The sequence below is a fragment of the Phyllobates terribilis genome, unplaced genomic scaffold, assembly GCF_046119375.1.
Source record: "Phyllobates terribilis strain yellow unplaced genomic scaffold, ASM4611937v1 Scaffold_9__5_contigs__length_417890890, whole genome shotgun sequence".
NCBI classification, from domain to species: domain Eukaryota; kingdom Metazoa; phylum Chordata; class Amphibia; order Anura; family Dendrobatidae; genus Phyllobates; species Phyllobates terribilis.
This window is the reverse complement of record NW_027362769.1, coordinates 214,465,910-214,483,282: the sequence shown is the minus strand read 5'-3', so window position 1 is coordinate 214,483,282 and position 17,373 is coordinate 214,465,910. Positions and strand designations below refer to the sequence as shown.

At 46.7% G+C, this 17,373-nt stretch overlaps 1 protein-coding gene across 1 annotated transcript in view; it reads left to right on the top strand.

The window, feature by feature from the left end:
* The window catches only part of LOC141162028 (BOS complex subunit NOMO1-like), a 68,243-nt gene that overhangs the window by 45,542 nt on the left and 5,328 nt on the right, over positions 1–17,373 (top strand). The window contains exons 28-29 of the mRNA XM_073647656.1: positions 15,478–15,579; positions 15,711–15,830. Coding sequence (XP_073503757.1) covers positions 15,478–15,579; positions 15,711–15,830 — 222 coding nt within the window. The remainder of the gene's footprint in view (positions 1–15,477; positions 15,580–15,710; positions 15,831–17,373) is intronic.

Genomic DNA, 17,373 nt, shown 5'->3' with positions numbered 1-17,373 from the left:
AGAAGTTTATAATATTGAGCCGTAAAAATAACATTTTCACATTTTTCCCACAAAAAATGTTTTTCATTCCCTAATTTTGCATTATCATAAGGGTAACAGGAGAAATTGCACCATGAAATTTGTTGTGCAATTTCTCCTGAGTACGCTGATACCCCATATGTGAGGGAAAACCACTGCTTTGGTGTACGGCAGGGTTCGGAAGAGAAAGGAGCGCTATGTTGGCTGGGATAGGCAGCAGACTCCATGTCACATTTGAAGAGTCGCTGACATGCCGAAACAGCAGAAACCCCCACAAGTGACCCCATTTTGTAAACTACACCTCTCAAGGAATTCATCTAGGGAAGTAGTGAGTATTTTTTAATTTTTAAATTTATACCATTGGGCAGTGAAGAAAACATAATTATATTTTTACCACAAAAAAATGTTTTACCCTCAGATTTTACATTTTCACACAAGGCAATGGGTAAAAATGGTGCCGAAATGTGTCACACAATTTCTTCTAAAAGTGGCAATACCCCATATGTGGCTGTATCATACCGCTCAGCCATACGGCGAGATCTGGGGGGGACGGAGCACTATTTGACAATTGGAGAACAAATTATTGTAGCATAGGCATTTGGATTTGGGAGCACAAAATTTTCTGAATTTCTTTTGGGGGGCAAGGGCCATTTTGCTTTTCCAGAGCCTTTCTGCTACCAGTAACTTGGAAGTCCCTTATATTTTTAACAGATGACGGACCTGAGTGGGGACTAGCTTTTTTTGAGGACTGAGTTGAAGCTTTTATTGGGAACATTTTACGTAACATTTATCCGGCGCTCTAGGCTGAGCACTTACATCGGGGTTTCCATCTAAATTTCCAAGTGATGTAATTCAGATGAAACCCCTGTGGGATCCATTCACTGTAATGAGGCCGCAGAGTTACTCTGGACTCCGTCTGGCCTCTGTTTAGCGGTGTCCTTTTTTTCAGAAGTGCACAAAACTGTGGCCAACCGCACTTTTATGCACGCCTAAAACAAATGACACCGTGGGATCACAGGCCAGATGGCATCCACAGTGCCTATATCTGCCTCATTACAGGGAATCTACCGTCATGGGTTCTGGCTGAATCACGTATTTCAGAGATTTACACGGAAACTCTGGGGTAAGTGCTCAGCGCAGAGCGCAGGATAAATGTAAGGCTCTGCGCCTTACTGCGATCTTTGGGAGACATAATAAACAAATCAGTAGCAGGTGAAGAATTGGTTTTATTTATTTTTTACGCCGTTCCTAGTGTGATATAACTGATTAGATTACTTTATTCTTCGGGTCGGTGCGATTACAGAGATACCAGATTTATATCGGGTTTTTATGACTGACAGCTGTCACACACTAAAAGACGCTTTTTTTTTTTTTGCAAAATCTAGTTTTTGCATCACCATATTTTGAGAGCTATAATTTTTCCATATTTCGGCCGACAGAGTCATGTGACGGCTTGTTTTTTCCGGGACGAGTTGACATTTTAATTGGTACCATTTTTGGGTACATGACATTTTTTGATCGCTTTCTATTCCTTTTTTTGGGAGGTAAAATTAACGAAAACCAACAATTCAGGAATTGTTTTTTGAGGTTTTTTTTTATGCCGTTCTGCGTGTGGTAAAAGTGATCAGGCAGCGTTATTATTCGGGTCAGTACGTTTACAGCGATACTACACTTACTGTATTTTTTTTTATGTTTTGGCGCTTTTACACAATAAAACAATTTTATAGAAAAAAAAATGTTTTTTTTGCATTGCTTTATTCTGAGCGCTATAACTTTTTTATTTTTCGGCTGATGGAGCTGTATGGCGGCTTTTTTTTTGCGGAACAAGATGACGTTTTCAGCGGTACCATTTTTATTTCTATTTTGTTTTTTGATCGCATTTTTTTTCCACTTTTTGTTTGGCGATATGATGAAAAAGCATATTTTTTTGCTCCGTTTTTTATTTATTTTTATTACGGTGTGCACAGAAGGAGTTAATTAGTGTGACAGTTTTATAGCTCGGGTTGTTTCGGACGCAGCGATACCAAATATGTGTACTTTTTTGGGTTTTGTAAAAATATACGGATTTATTGGTTTAATATTTTATTTATTTATTTTTATTTATTTTGTGATTTATTTTTTTTTAACAGTTTAAAAACTTTTTTTTTTTACTTTTTTTTACATTTTTACTTAGTCCCTGTATGGGACATTAATTTTTATTTTTCTGATCACTGATCTCATGTAATGTAATAGACACGTATTACATTACATGAGATCTTCGCTGACTGTTTCACAGTCTGTCTCCTGCCTGGCTTCAGCTGCAGGCTGAGCCAGGCAGGACACCATATAAGGCAGATCTGGAGGCGGTCATGTGACCTCCAGCTGCCATAGCAACCCCAGGTCCTGGAAAGTATCAGGGGTCGTCGGAGAGGTAAGTAAGATGACCCCCTCTCCTCCTTCTATCTTCTATATGCCGCGATCACTATAGATTGCGGCATATAGAACATAGCAAAGGGTTAACATCACTGGGACCTGATCCAATCAGGTCCCGATGATGTCCCCTTGTCAGAGCTAACTCTCTGCACCGGAATCGCAGCGCTTGCAGGACCCTGGGGGTCCTGAGCGCTGCGAGACCGACCACCCACCGTTTTTAAACGTCGGCGCTGCACAGAGCCCGGCAAGCGCCTACGTTTATCTACAGTGGCCGGTCGGGAGCCTGTTAAAGAAGAAGTTATAGGTCTGTGAGAGCCAGAAATCTTGTAATTGACCAAATACTTATTTTCCACCTTAATTTGAAAAAAAATTCTTTCCAAATCAAACAATGTGATTTTCAGGATTTGTTTTCTCATTTCGTCTCTCATAGTTGAGGTCTACCTACAGTGCTGGCCAAAAGTATTGGCACCCCTGCAATTCTGTCAGATAATACTCAGTTTCTTCCTGAAAATGATTGCAATCACAAATTCTTTGGTATTATTCTCTTCATTTAATTTGCTTGCAAGGAAAAAACACAAAAGAGAATGAAGCAAAAATCAAATCATTCATCATTTCACACAAAACTCCAAAAAAGGGCCGGACAAATGTATTGGCACCCTCAGCCTAATACTTGGTTGCACAACCTTTAGCCAAAATAACTGCGAACAGCCGCTTCCGGTAACCATCAATGAGTTTCTTACAATGCTCTGCTGGAATTGTAGACCATTCTTCTTTGGCAAACTGCTCCAGGTCCCTGATATTTGAAGGGTGCCTTCTCCAAACTGCCATTTTGAGATCTCTCCACAGGTGTTCTATGGGATTCAGGTCTGGACTCATTGCTGGCCACCTTAGAAGTCTCCAGTGCTTTCTCTCAAACCATTTTATAGTGCTTTTGGAAGTGTGTTTTGGGTCATTGTCCTGCTGGAAGACCCATGACCTCTGAGGGAGACCCAGCTTTCTCACACTGGGCCCTACATTATGCTGCAAAATTTGTTGGTAGTCTTCAGACTTCATAATGCCATGCACACGGTCAAGCAGTCCAGTGTCAGAGGCAGCAAAGCAACCCCAAAACATCAGGGACCCTCCGCCATGTTTGACTGTAGGGACCGTGTTCTTTTCTTTGAATGCCTCTTTTTTTTTTCCTGTACACTCTGTTGATGCTTTTTCCCAAAAAGCTCTATTTTTGTCTCATCTGACCAGAGAACATTCTTCCAAAACGTTTTAGGCTTTCTCAGGTAAGTTTTGGCAAACTCCAGCCTGGCTTTTTTATGTCTCGGGGTAAGAAGTGGGGTCTTCCTGAGTATCCTACCATACAGTCCCTTTTCATTCGGACGCCGATGGATAGTACGGGTTGACACTGTTGTACCCTCGGACTGCAGGGCAGCTTGAACTTGTTTGGATGTTAGTCGAGGTTCTTTATCCACCATCCGCACAATCGTGCGTTGAAATCTCTCGTCAATTTTTCTTTTCCGTCCACATCTAGGGAGGTTAGCCACAGTGCCATGGGCTTTAAACTTCTTGATGACACTGCGCACGGAAGACACAGGAACATTCAGGTCTTTAGAGATGGACTTGTAGCCTTGAGATTGCTCATGCTTCCTCACAATTTGGTTTCTCAAGTCCTCAGACAGCACTTTGGTCTTCTTTCTTTTCTCCATGCTCAATGTGGTACAAACAAGGACACAGGACAGAGGTTGAGTCAACTTTAATTCATGTTAACTGGCTGCAAGTGTGATTTAGTTATTGACAACACCTGTTAGGTGCCACAGGTAAGTTACAGGTGCTGTTAATTACACGAATTAGAGAAGCATCACATGATTTTTCAAGCGGCGCCAATACTTTTGTCCACCCCCTTTTTTAGGTTTGGTGTGGAATTATATCCAATTTGGCTTTAGGACAATTCTTTTTGTGTTTTTTCATTGAAGACAAATTAAATGAAGATAATAAGACCAAAGAATTTGTGATTGCAATCATTTTCAGGAAGAAACTGAGTATTATCTGACAGAATTGCAGGGGTGCCAATACTTTTGGCCACCACTGTATGATGTCAATTACAGGCCTCTCTCATCTTTTTAAGTGGGAGAACTTGCACAATTGGTGGCTGACTAAATACTTTTTTTCCCCACTGTGTGTGTGTGTGTGTGTGTGTGTGTGTGTGTGTGTGTGTGTGTGTGTGTGTGTGTGTGTGTGTGTGTGTGTGTGTATATGTATGTATGTATGTATGTATATATATATATATATATATATATATATATATATATATATATATATATATATATATATATATATATATATATATATATAGGTATATGTATGTGTGTGTATATAATGGCAGCAGTCTAATGATGTGCCATCGCTAAGCTGTAACCCAGCTTTCCCACTACTTGTGTTACTACAGTGACAGCACTGCCCCAAGCAGCATTAAAGCTGGGTTACAGCTCCATAGTCTGTTGTGGCTACTGTGACTCCTAAGCTTTGTAATGTGGACTCTTAGTATAATATGAATGGAATGCCCTGCACCACAGTGAGGTCTCTTTCATGCTGTGGGGCCCATACTACCATATACTGCATGGAGGACTATGTGGGGCCCATTATTCTGTATGGAGGACTATGTGGGGCCCATTATTCTGTATGGAGGACTATGTGGGGCCCATTATTCTGTATGGAGGACTATGTAGGGCCCATTATTCTGTATGGAGGACTATGTGGGGCCCATTATTCTGTATGGAGGACTATGTGGGGCCCATTATTCTGTATGGAGGACTATGTGGGGCCCATTATTCTGTATGGAGGACTATGTGGGGCCCATTATTCTGTATGGAGGACTATGTGGGGCCCATTATTCTGTATGGAGGACTATGTGGGGCCCATTATTCTGTATGGAGGGCTATGTGGGGCCCATTATTCAGCATGGAGGGCTATGTGGGGCCCGTTATACTGTATGGAGGGCTATGTGGGGCCCGTTATACTGTATGGAGGGCTATGTGGGGCCCGTTATACTGTATGGAGGGCTGTGTGGGGCCCGTTATACTGTATGGAGGGCTGTGTGGGGCCCGTTATACTGTATGGAGGGCTATGTGGGGCCCGTTATACTGTATGGAGGGCTATGTGGGGCCCGTTATACTGTATGGAGGGCTATGTGGGGCCCGTTATACTGTATGGAGGGCTATGTGGGGCCCGTTATACTGTATGGAGGGCTATGTGGGGCCCGTTATACTGTATGGAGGGCTATGTGGGGCCCGTTATACTGTATGGAGGGCTATGTGGGGCCCGTTATACTGTATGGAGGGCTATGTGGGGCCCGTTATACTGTATGGAGGGCTATGTGGGGCCCGTTATACTGTATGGAGGGCTATGTGGGGCCCGTTATACTGTATGGAGGGCTATGTGGGGCCCGTTATACTGTATGGAGGGCTATGTGGGGCCCGTTATACTGTATGGAGGGCTATGTGGGGCCCGTTATACTGTATGGAGGGCTATGTGGGGCCCGTTATACTGTATGGAGGGCTATGTGGGGCCCGTTATACTGTATGGAGGGCTATGTGGGGCCCGTTATACTGTATGGAGGGCTATGTGGGGCCCGTTATACTATATGGAGGGCTATGTGGGGCCCGTTATACTGTATGGAGGGCTATGTGGGGCCCGTTAGCCCTCCATACAGTATAACGGGCCCCACATAGCCCTCCATACAGTATAACGGGCCCCACATAGCCCTCCATACAGTATAACGGGCCCCACATAGCCCTCCATACAGTATAACGGGCCCCACATAGCCCTCCATACAGTATAACGGGCCCCACATAGCCCTCCATACAGTATAACGGGCCCCACATAGCCCTCCATACAGTATATGTGGGGCCCGTTATACTGTATGGAGGGCTATGTGGGGCCCGTTATACTGTATGGAGGGCTATGTGGGGCCCGTTATACTGTATGGAGGGCTATGTGGGGCCCGTTATACTGTATGGAGGGCTATGTGGGGCCCGTTATACTGTATGGAGGGCTATGTGGGGCCCGTTATACTGTATGGAGGGCTATGTGGGGCCCGTTATACTGTATGGAGGGCTATGTGGGGCCCGTTAGCCCTCCATACAGTATAACGGGCCCCACATAGCCCTCCATACAGTATATGTGGGGCCCGTTGTACTGTATGGAGGGCTATGTGGGGCCCGTTGTACTGTATGGAGGGCTATGTGGGGCCCGTTGTACTGTATGGAGGGCTATGTGGGGCCCGTTGTACTGTATGGAGGGCTATGTGGGGCCCGTTGTTCTGCATGGAGGGCTATGTGGGGCCCGTTGTTCTGCATGGAGGGCTATGTGGGGCCCGTTGTTCTGCATGGAGGGCTATGTGGGGCCCGTTGTTCTGCATGGAGGGCTATGTGGGGCCCGTTGTTCTGCATGGAGGGCTATGTGGGGCCCGTTGTTCTGCATGGAGGGCTATGTGGGGCCCGTTGTTCTGCATGGAGGGCTATGTGGGGCCCGTTGTTCTGCATGGAGGGCTATGTGGGGCCCGTTGTTCTGCATGGAGGGCTATGTGGGGCCCGTTGTTCTGTATACTGGTTGGCCCTAGACCTTGTCCAAGTTTTTCATTTTGGCCCTGTGTGTGTTTGAGCTTTACATCCTTGATTTAGACTGATTGACTGGCGGTACGATACCACCTCCAATCACTAAACTTTTACCAATCAGCAGGCATTTGACTGGCTGTTAACACAAGCAGGCCAAAGCAAAATGTGCCCTGAGTGATCGGCTGCCATTGTTCCTAGCAGTGTGAGTCCTGTTTACACAGGAGAATGTGCAGCCCATCATTTTCACCCGATGAACTAGCATTTCTCTAGTTCATCAGGTGATCAGCAGCCTGTTTACATGGCTAGATTATTGTGAAACAAATGTTTTTAACAACATGCAAATGTCCCTTTAGAATAGGTCATCAATGTAAAAGTCCTGGACAGCCCTTTAAGTGATTCCCTGCTGTAGTAATAGTGCAGGAATTTGATTGTAACAAAAATAAACCATTTTTTGTAAGTTACATATGATCACACATTGCTCATTCAACAAAACCATTTTCTTTATCGCTTCATTGGGGGACACAGGACCATGGGTGTATGCTGTTGTCGCTAGGAGGTTGACACTAGGCAAAAAAAGCTCCTCCGCAGTATACACCCCCCTACAGGCACCAAGCTCATCAGTTTAAGCTTAGTGTCTGTAGGGGTAGACCTGGATCCTAACAGATCCAACCCTGTTGTGTTTTATTAACCCTTGTTCTTTATTTTTCAGATACAGCTCTTCAGGGTTAACAGGGAACACAGTGTCCCCTGTTGTTCCCACTCTCAAGCGACCGAGAGAGCAGTGTGGCATTCCCCACATCGCCCACTCTCGGACCCGCTGGGCAGGACCTATCCCCTGTCACCTCCAGGTGTGTCAGGGTGATTCCTGGTAGCCAGTACTTGCCCGTTCCCCACCCCTGCCCCCTCCTCGAAGTGGCCTGGGAGGGAGACTGTGGTCCCTGTGGGTGACCTTCCCCCAGATCTGGGGTTGACACCGTCTCCTGCACTGTCCAGGACCGGACAGTGCGGGAAGGACAAAGAGCCAGGATCCTCCCCATCCTCAGATGGGGAGAGGAAGAAGAGGCATCGGGACCTCTAACAAAGGTAATCCCTCCCACTCCTGCTGCCTTACAACCGCAGACCCCGAGGCCCAGATCACTGGATATGGACATGCTTACTTACAGCAGCGCTTCCCTGGCCACTCCCCCTCTATTCACATCTTCATGGCGCCCCCCACAGCATGGATTCCCCCGCAACATGGCGTCCCGTCCCCCCCCCCTTTCTTCTCTTTTTTGCGCGGCACATCTGCCCGTGCTTTCTCCGTCGGGGAGCGTCTCGGGTGGGGCTTTCCTCTTACTGGCGGGTATACTCCCCCTCCGGCAATCGGACAATCAGGGCCGAGGAGCAATGTGATGCGTCCGGCACGCCCATATTTCTCCCGGGGACTTATCAGAGGCTGGGTTCTTAAGCCCGCCCCCCATTCTTTCCACCTATCAGAGCCTCGGCTCCTCTAAGTCACTCAGGACAGCACGCTCTGCTCCTGCCCCGCCCCTCTACGCTGTTCTGTTCCTGGCTCTGCCTGCCAGCTTCAGCACCGCACTTCCTACAGCGGCTCCCTTCAGCCTCCGCTCCGGAGTCTCCAGGGGATACTGTACCGTGGATATTCCTATGCCGGGTAGGTCCTGCCCTGGCACCGACACACACTTTTCCTGCCCACAGGCTCCCTCCTATGCAGTATTCCTGGTTAGGCACATATGCCCAAACCCAGGGAGTTTTCTGTCTGTCCCGCTCACACAGTCACATACTATGCCTGTGCTCTTTGCAGTACTAAGTGGCCCGCGGGTCTGACAGCGGCTTTCTGCTCGACCTGCAAGCCTCCCACCATGCTGGCACCCCAATATCCCCCCGCCGCCCAGGACGAAGTAACTCTCCCTCCTCCAGAGAGGGCTGTTGCCATGTCCCAGTCTGTCTCTGACCACACCAAGGTATCTCAATCTGTGGTGCAGGTCCTAGAACACTTGCCTATGTTATCCACGGCCACCAGTGCTCCGAACGTTCCCACGGATGATTCGCAGGCACCCCTGCCCTCTCCTCCCAAGACTGACCGCACGTTCTCAGAAATGGACTCGCACAAGTTCGTCTTCCAGCTCTCCAGACTCCAAAATGCTCCCAGCATCTCACATCTCTTCCCCAGAGGTCGCTCCGGGATCTGACACGGCATCAGATTCTGACTCTGGATCCGACACGGACCAATATTCTGGAATCCAGGACATGGTTGACAGCCTTATATCGACCGTCAATCAGACCCTGCATGTTAAAGAGGACGAGGGCCCTTCTCAGGACTACTCCGTTTCCTTCAGGAGAATTAAGCGCCCGGCTCACACCTTTTCTAATCATACAGAATTTGACGGTGTCTTTCAGAAACAGTGGGAGCATCCAGAAAAGCTCTTCACTGGAAAGAAACAGTTAGACATGCTATACCCGTTTAACCACGATCTTGTCAGCAAATGGACAGAGTCCTCATCTGTGGATCCTCCTGTCTCTTGTCTCTCGGCCAAGACGGTGCTGTCTCTTCCAGACGGTTCCTCCCTCAAGGACACTACGGATAGACAGATAGGTTGAGGCCTTGGCTAAGTCAGCCTTCGAGGCTGCTGGCGCCTCCCTTTGTCCTTCCTTTGCCTCAACTTGGGTATCAAAAGCAGTGTCCGCATGGGCTAAACTGCTTAGGCAGGGCATCCTATCGGGGGCTTCCCCAGACGATCTGGCTGACCTAGCGGATCAGATCGCCCATGCAGGAAAATATCTGCTCACGGCGTCCCTTGACGCCGCTGCCTGTTCAGCCCGCGTCTCTAGCAATATCACTGCTATACGTAGAATTCTTTGGCTGAAAGCTTGAAACGCCGACCCAGCCTCCAAAAAATCACTAACAAATCTCCCTTTTCAAGGCTCCAGGCTGTTTGGGTCTAAGTTAGACCGTATCATTTCTGATGCCACTGGGGGCAAGAGCACCTCCCTTCCCCAGCCGAGACCTAAACGCACCTTTCCTAAGAGACGTTCCCTTCAGTTCCGGTCCTTTCGTCAGTTCGCTCAACCAGGCCCCTCCTCTCAACAGGACCGTACCCCAGCACAGCGAGAGAGACGTAAGCCTACCTTTAGGCCCACTCCCAACTGGCGCCCAAAGGGTCGCTCTTCTAAGCCCTCTGGATCCCGATCACGATCCAACAGATTTTCCTCCGCATGACTGGTCACTCCCACCTGGGACTTCTCCCAGGGTGGACGGCCGTCTACTTCTGTTCCGAGACTCTTGGGTCTCGGCAATAGAAGACGCCTGGGTCAAGGAGATCGTGACCTCCGGCTACAGGATCTAATTCCGCGCCATGCCAGAAACACGTTTTCTCAGGTCCCGCCCGCCCGCATCCATCTCTGCTTCCTGGCTTCCTTCAGGCCATCGCCTCCCTTCTGCGCTCAAGAGTCATAGTTCCAGTCCCCCTTCAGGAAAGGTTTTCCGGTTTTTACTCCAATCTTTTCGTTGTTCCAAAAAAGGACGACTCACTACGTCCGATCCTGGACCTCAATCAACTAAACCGACAGGTATGCATCCGGCACTTCAGAATGGAGTCCCTCAGGTCTGTAATCGCCTCGATGGAAGCCGAGGAATATCTATGTTCAGTGGACATTCAGGATGCGTATCTTCACATCCCAATCTGCGCTCCACATCAGAAGTTCCTTCGATTTGCCTTCTAGAACGCACGTGATCAGTTCACTTGTCTCCCCTTCGGGCTTGCCTCCGCCCCTAGGGTTTTCACGAAGGTAATGGCGACAGTCATGGCCATTCTACGAGCCAGGGGGATTGTAATTATCCCCTACCTCGACGACCTATTGATCAAGAGTCAAGGTTCAGGGACTGTCTCCACAGTCTCCAGATCACCTTGAACACGCTCTCTCGGTTAGGCTGACTGATCAACACAGACAAATCCTCCCTGGTCCCATCCCAACGTGTAACCTTTCTAGGGATGCAGTTTGACACGACCCATGCCCGGGTCCTTCTCGAGGGAAAAGATAAACTCTCTCCTTCGGGGGATCCACCTTCTTTCCGACCCAAGTCCACACTCTCTTCGCCTATGCATGAGTGTCCTGGGAAAAATGGTGGCAGCTATGGAAGCAGTGCCGTTTGCCCAGTTCCATACCCGGCCTCTTCAACTGGCCCTTCTGTCGGCATGGGACAAGAACCCGTCGTCTCTACATTGACGCATCAGGTTACCTCTTCATGTGAGAAGGTCATTAACATGGTGGACTCGCCCCTCTTCCTTCAGACCCGGGAGGTCATTCCTACCGCTTCTCTGACAGGTGGTCACGACCGATGCCAGCTTCATCGGTTGGGAGGCAGTCTTCCTTCACCACACCGTGCAGGGCTGGTGGAGTCCCCAAGAAGTCTCCCTACCGATCAATATCTTGGACATAATGGCAATTTATCTGGCGTTGTGTCACTGGCAGAATATTCTTGTAGGGTTCCCGGTCCGCTTACAATCGGGCAACACCACGGCTGTGGCGTACATAAACCATCAGGGAGGAAGTCCGTCTTGAAAGAGGTGGCAAGAGTGCTAGTTTGGGCCAAGAACTCAGTTCCTGCAATCTCAGCAGTCCATATTCCGAGGGTCGACAATTGGGCGGTCGACTTCCTCAGTCGACAGGGCCTTGCCTCATGAGAATGGTCTCTCCATCCCAAGGTGTTCCATCAGATTTGCTTTCGATGGGGCACGCCGGACGTCGACCTCATGGCGTCTCGGTTAAACCACAAGGTTCCATCCTTTGTAGCCCGGTCCCGCGATCCCCTTGCGATCACTCAAGACTTGCTAGTCATATCATGGTCTCAGTTCCAGCTGCCCTATCTTTTTCCCCCTCGACCATTGATCCCTCGAGTCGTCAAAAAGATCAAGACAGAAGGAGTACCGGTAATTCTAGTAGCCCCGGATTGGCCCAGGCGCGTCTGGTACGCAGATCTAGTAAACCAGCTCGTCCACTCCCCCTGGAGACTACCAGACCGTCCAGACCTACACTCTCAGGGGCCTATTCTTCATCAGAGTTCTCGTTCTCTGAATTTAATGGCATGGCCGTTGAGGCCGCAGTGTTGAGGAAGGCGGGTTTTGCGGACAATGTCATCCAGAGCCTAATTAGTGCTAGAAAACCTGCATCCTTTCCCATATACCACAGAACCTGGAGAGCCTTTTTTCGTCACTGCAAGAAAGATCCGCTAGCTCCCATGTCCTTTTCATTACCGGTCATTTTGGCCTTTCTTCAGTCTGGTCTGGAAGCGGGACACTCTCTAAGCACTCTCAAAGGCCAAGTTTTGGCCTTGTCCATTCTATTCCAACGTAACTTGGCTTTCCGTCCTCAGGTCAAGACGTTTCTACAAGGGGTGGCTCACCTGGTGCCGCCTTATCACCCCCCGGTGGATCCATGGGACCTTTAATATGGTCCTAAGCGTCCTCCAACAGCCCCCATTTGAACCCATTCAGAGCATCTCAGCCTCTCTTCTCTCCTGGAAGGTGGATTTTCTGGTGGCCGTTACCTCTATTAGGAGGGTTGCTGAGCTTGCAGCCCTCTCATGTCGGTCAACCTTTCTGGTCTTCCATCAGGATAAGGTAGTGCTCAGGCCGGTGCCTTCCTTTTTGCCGAAAGTAGTCTCCTCTTTCCACATCAATGAGGACATTGTTGGACATTGTTTTGCCTTCCTTCTGTCCGGCCCCAGTGCACGCACGAGAGAAATCCCTGCACAAACTGGATCTGGTCAGAGCTTTACGTGTGTACCTTTCTAGAACGGCTTCTCTCCGGCGTTCGGATGCCGTTTGTCATCCCTGAAGGGCGTCGCAGGGGCCTTCCTGCTTCCAAGTCAACCATCGCCCGTTGGGTACGGTCGACCATTTTGGAGGCATATCGCGTCTCGGACAAACCTCCCCCTCCGGGGTGTAAGGGCTCACTCCACCTGGGCGGTGGGGGCCTTTTGGGCTGTTCGCCATCAAGCTTCAGCTTCTCAGATCTGTAAGGCTACAACCTGGTTTTCACTCCGCACCTTTTCAAGGTTTTACAAAGTGCACACTTATTCCTCGGCTGATGCCAGTCTTGGATGGAAGTTGCTGCAGGCGGCGGTTGCCAGCAGTCAGACCTAATCTGTGGCTATCTTTTGTTCTCCCACTCTAGGGACTGCTTTTGGATGTCCCATGGTCCTGTGTCCCCCAATGAAGCGATATAGAAAGAGGGATTTTTGGTACTCACCGTAAAATCTCTTTCTTGGAGCCTTCATTGGGGGACACAGCACCCTCCCTGATTTCGGGGATATGTCCAGTTGGCCCTGTTGGGCATCTAATTTAGTTTTCACGGTTGTGCCCCATTGGGCATTGCATAGTTAATTGTTTTATGTTCTTCCTACTGCTTTAGCCACTAACTGGTGAGCTTGGTGCCTGTAGGCGGATGTATACTATGGAGGAGGAGCTTTTTTCTTTTTTTGCCTAGTGTCAACCTCCTAGCGACAACAGCATACACCCATGGTCCTGTGTCCCCCAATGAAGGCTCCAAGAAAGAGATTTTACGGTGAGTACCAAAAATCCCTCTTTTTTCAGACGTCTCCCTTTAACATCCGTGGTTTAGAAATGTTTTGGATTTGGTGTGTAGGTGTGAGATGGTGTTAATGTAGCCCTCAAGCCACCCTAACCCTCCCTATGGATCAAAATGGTCAGCAGAAACCCCTCCCCCAGGGCCCGCTATGGCAGGACACGTTTTCCAATGCTTTCTATTTCAGTTCATTTAGACAGCTGGGGTGTAATGTGGATGCTGCAGAGATATGCGCAGCCTCCTAAAACTTCCTCTGTCGATAACCAGCTGGAGGTACCATGGGCCGAAGCAAAGCCCTACAAGCCCGTCCCATCATTACCCTGTGATGGCCGTGCTAAATGAGGTCAAACATTCCGAAAACATATAATCCAAAGGAAATAATTGCGATTCGCCGTAAGCTGTTTTCCTGCTTTTCTTCAGCTTCACCTTTCACAGCCGGTCATTTTCTACACTCTCATTTCCATCACTTGCTGCAATCTTTCCGTCCATATTTTTTCTAACGCCATGCTGTGCACCGGCCCCTGCACTTATACCTGTTAGAGCCTTATACTTTGCAGCCTCTATGATTTGTGCCTTGTTCTGTTCCTTAAAATATACATAAAATGTACGTCTTTAAGTTTAGTTCAGAGTGGTGTTAAGTTGAAGACCTTACTTGTTATTTGAAGAAAACTAGGCTGCTGGAAAGAGTGCAATATTTCTTTTTACAATTGAATTCTCATCGGCATATGGCTTCGGGCACATGTCTTGGGCATTCCGTAATATAAAGGATAAAGGGGTTCACATTCCCCTCTTTCCAACAAATCACATATAGCGGGTGAAATAAGTATTGAACACATGACTAATTTTCTAAGTAAATATATTTCTAAAGGTGCTATTGACATGGAATTCTCACCAGATGTTGGTAACAACCCATGCAATCCACATAGGTAAAGAAATCAAACCATAGATATCCATAAATTAAGTTCTGTTTAATAATGAGAAATGACACAGGAAAAAAGTATTGAAGAAAGAGAGGTGCAAAAAGCCATGGAAAGTCATGACACCAGCTGAAATCTATCAGTAATTAGAAAGCAATCCTGCCACTTAGTGAAAAATATCAGCTGGTTCAACTGATGGCCTATAAAAAGGTGTCTCATTACCAAGGTGCCACACAAGAAACATCTCATGATGCTGTCTCAAGACGTTCGCAACCTTATTGTTACAAAACATACTGATTGTATTGTTTACAGAAGAATTTCTAAACTACTGAAGGCTCCAGTGAGCACTGTTGGGGGCCACAATCCAGAAGTGGAAAGAACATTATTTCACCATAAACCGATCACGACCAGGTGCTCTTCGAAAGATCTCAGACTAGCACCTTTAGAAATATTTTTGCTTAGAAAATTAGTGATTAGTGTTGAGCGAACGTGCTCGGATAAGGCGTTACCCGAGCATGCTCGTGTGCTAACCGAGTGTCTTCGGCGTGCTTGAAAAATATGTTCGTGTTGCCGCTGCTGCAACATGTGCAGGTATTGCCTAACAGGTGAAAACAAAGCTCTTTTGCATCAGCCATTCTGATGAATTTGACGCAAAATCCAGAGGTGCAAAAAGGAAAAAAAAACAACCACCAAATCAGTTTAGACTTGTCTGTTGTGGCAAAATGAAGTTTGCACAGTCTAAAAGTTAGTCACGATTCATAAATCTGTCCTAAAGTGGAGCTTTACGATGGATGGATAGAATGTTAAAGAGGCAGAGATTTGCTAAGATTAAAGTACACATTTCATTTGCGACACTGATTTTTATTATTTTTCGAAATGTTGCAGAATAAAACAGTGTTGTGTAATTAGCTTTTTCTTTTCACCCCTGTTAAATCTAGGTAAAGCTGTATAAAAGTGAAAATTTGGACAACCCAATCCAGTCGGTTTCTCTGGGGCAGTCCCTATTTTTCCATTTCCCTCCGCTGCTTAGAGATGGAGAGGTAATTAATTTTAATTTTTCTAATTAAGGTTTTAAAAAAAATTACATGATTACAAGTCAGACGACCGGACACATCAGGCATTTGTGTATTTGAAATATTTTTTAGCGTTTTATTTTTTTTTTGTTTTTCAGACCTACGTTGTACAGCTGGATTCTTCCCTCCCTAAATCTCAGTATGACTACACCCTGCCGCAGATTTCCTTCAGCACGCAGGGATACCATAAACACATCACTTTCCCCTTCAATCCTACGGTCAGTCTAGAATTTTTGTTTGCCCTTTTCTGTTCACGGTGTGCTCATTATTATAATTTGATACTGATATATCTTTATTTTGCTGTAATTTAATAGATTTTGTACCTTTTCTGTATATTTTTAATTTGATCGTACGGTTAGCGGGTCTTTAGCATATATACATATATCAATGGTGGTCTTTTATAAAAGGTTGTACAGGAGCTATTTGTGTGTATATATAACATGCAGCAAATACATTTGGCGTCTCTGAGCAGCTATAAATATCAAAGGTAGAGGGGTATGCAAAATAACAAATCATTCCCATCCTACACATGCAGAAATCACTATATGAATTGTGTATAAGCAAGTTCATACTCCTACCCTCAGACAAGAAACTGCTTACATAGAAGTCGATGTAACAGCTTCTGGCTCACTTTTGTCAGTGGAGGTACTCCTGACTCCTAAGAGTAGCCAAATTTTTAAATCATACCTTCAATGATTTCCACATCAGTGTTAATTCTAGTTTCTTGCCTAGATTATATAGCCATTTAGTAGCTTTATTTACAGTCTGCATACACAAAGTATTTTCATATGGGGCAGAGTAGGAGGAAACTTGAATTATTACAGTCCTGTGATCACAGCAGCATCAGCACTAATTTATACAAGCAGTCTCTTTAGACTAATCGGGATGTGATCACAGGAATATCAAGCTGGCAAGTGTAGGAGGATGCTTGAATTATTGCAGTTATTTACTTCCTCACAGTCCTGTGATCACAGCAGCATCAGCACTAATTTATACAAGCAGTCTCTGTAGACTAATCGGGATGTGATCACAGGAGTATCAAACTGGCGAGTGCTTATGTAGATTTGTGAGCGTGATAAGGGTACATCTCTACCAAGATATCTGCTACGTGTTGGTGTCCTGTGCTGTTTATTAGCTTCTTTTACTTAGTCTGCATACACCAATTATTTTAATATGGGACAGAGTAGTAGAAAGCTTGCATTATTGCAGCTGGTTTCTTCCTCACAGTCCTGTGATCACAGCAGCATCAGCACTAATTTAAAGAAGCAGTTTCTGTACAGTAATCAGGATGTGACCACAGGAATATCACGTTGGCAAGTGCTTTCGTAGATTTGTGAACGTGATAAGGGTACATCTCTACCAAGGTAACATTGCAGGCAGTAATAGCCACTTCTTGTTGGTGAATTGGGAAGCTGGGGTCTGCAGCACAAAAAGCTGAGCTTTACTATATAATCTTGTCTAGATTATATAGTGTTCTGTGCGATTTATTAGCTTATTTTGCTTAGTCTGCATACACCAATTATTTTAATATGGGGCAGAGTAGGAGGAAACTTGAATTATTAGTCCTGTGATCACAGCAGCATCTGCACTAATTTAAACAAGCAGTCTCTGTAGATTAATCGAGATGTGACCACAGGAATATCAAGCTGGCAAGTGCTTTTGTAGATTTGTAAGCTTAATAAGGGTACATCTCTACTAAAGTAACATTGCAGGCCGTGATATCTGCTACTTGTTGGTGAATTGGGAAGGAGAGGTCCGCAG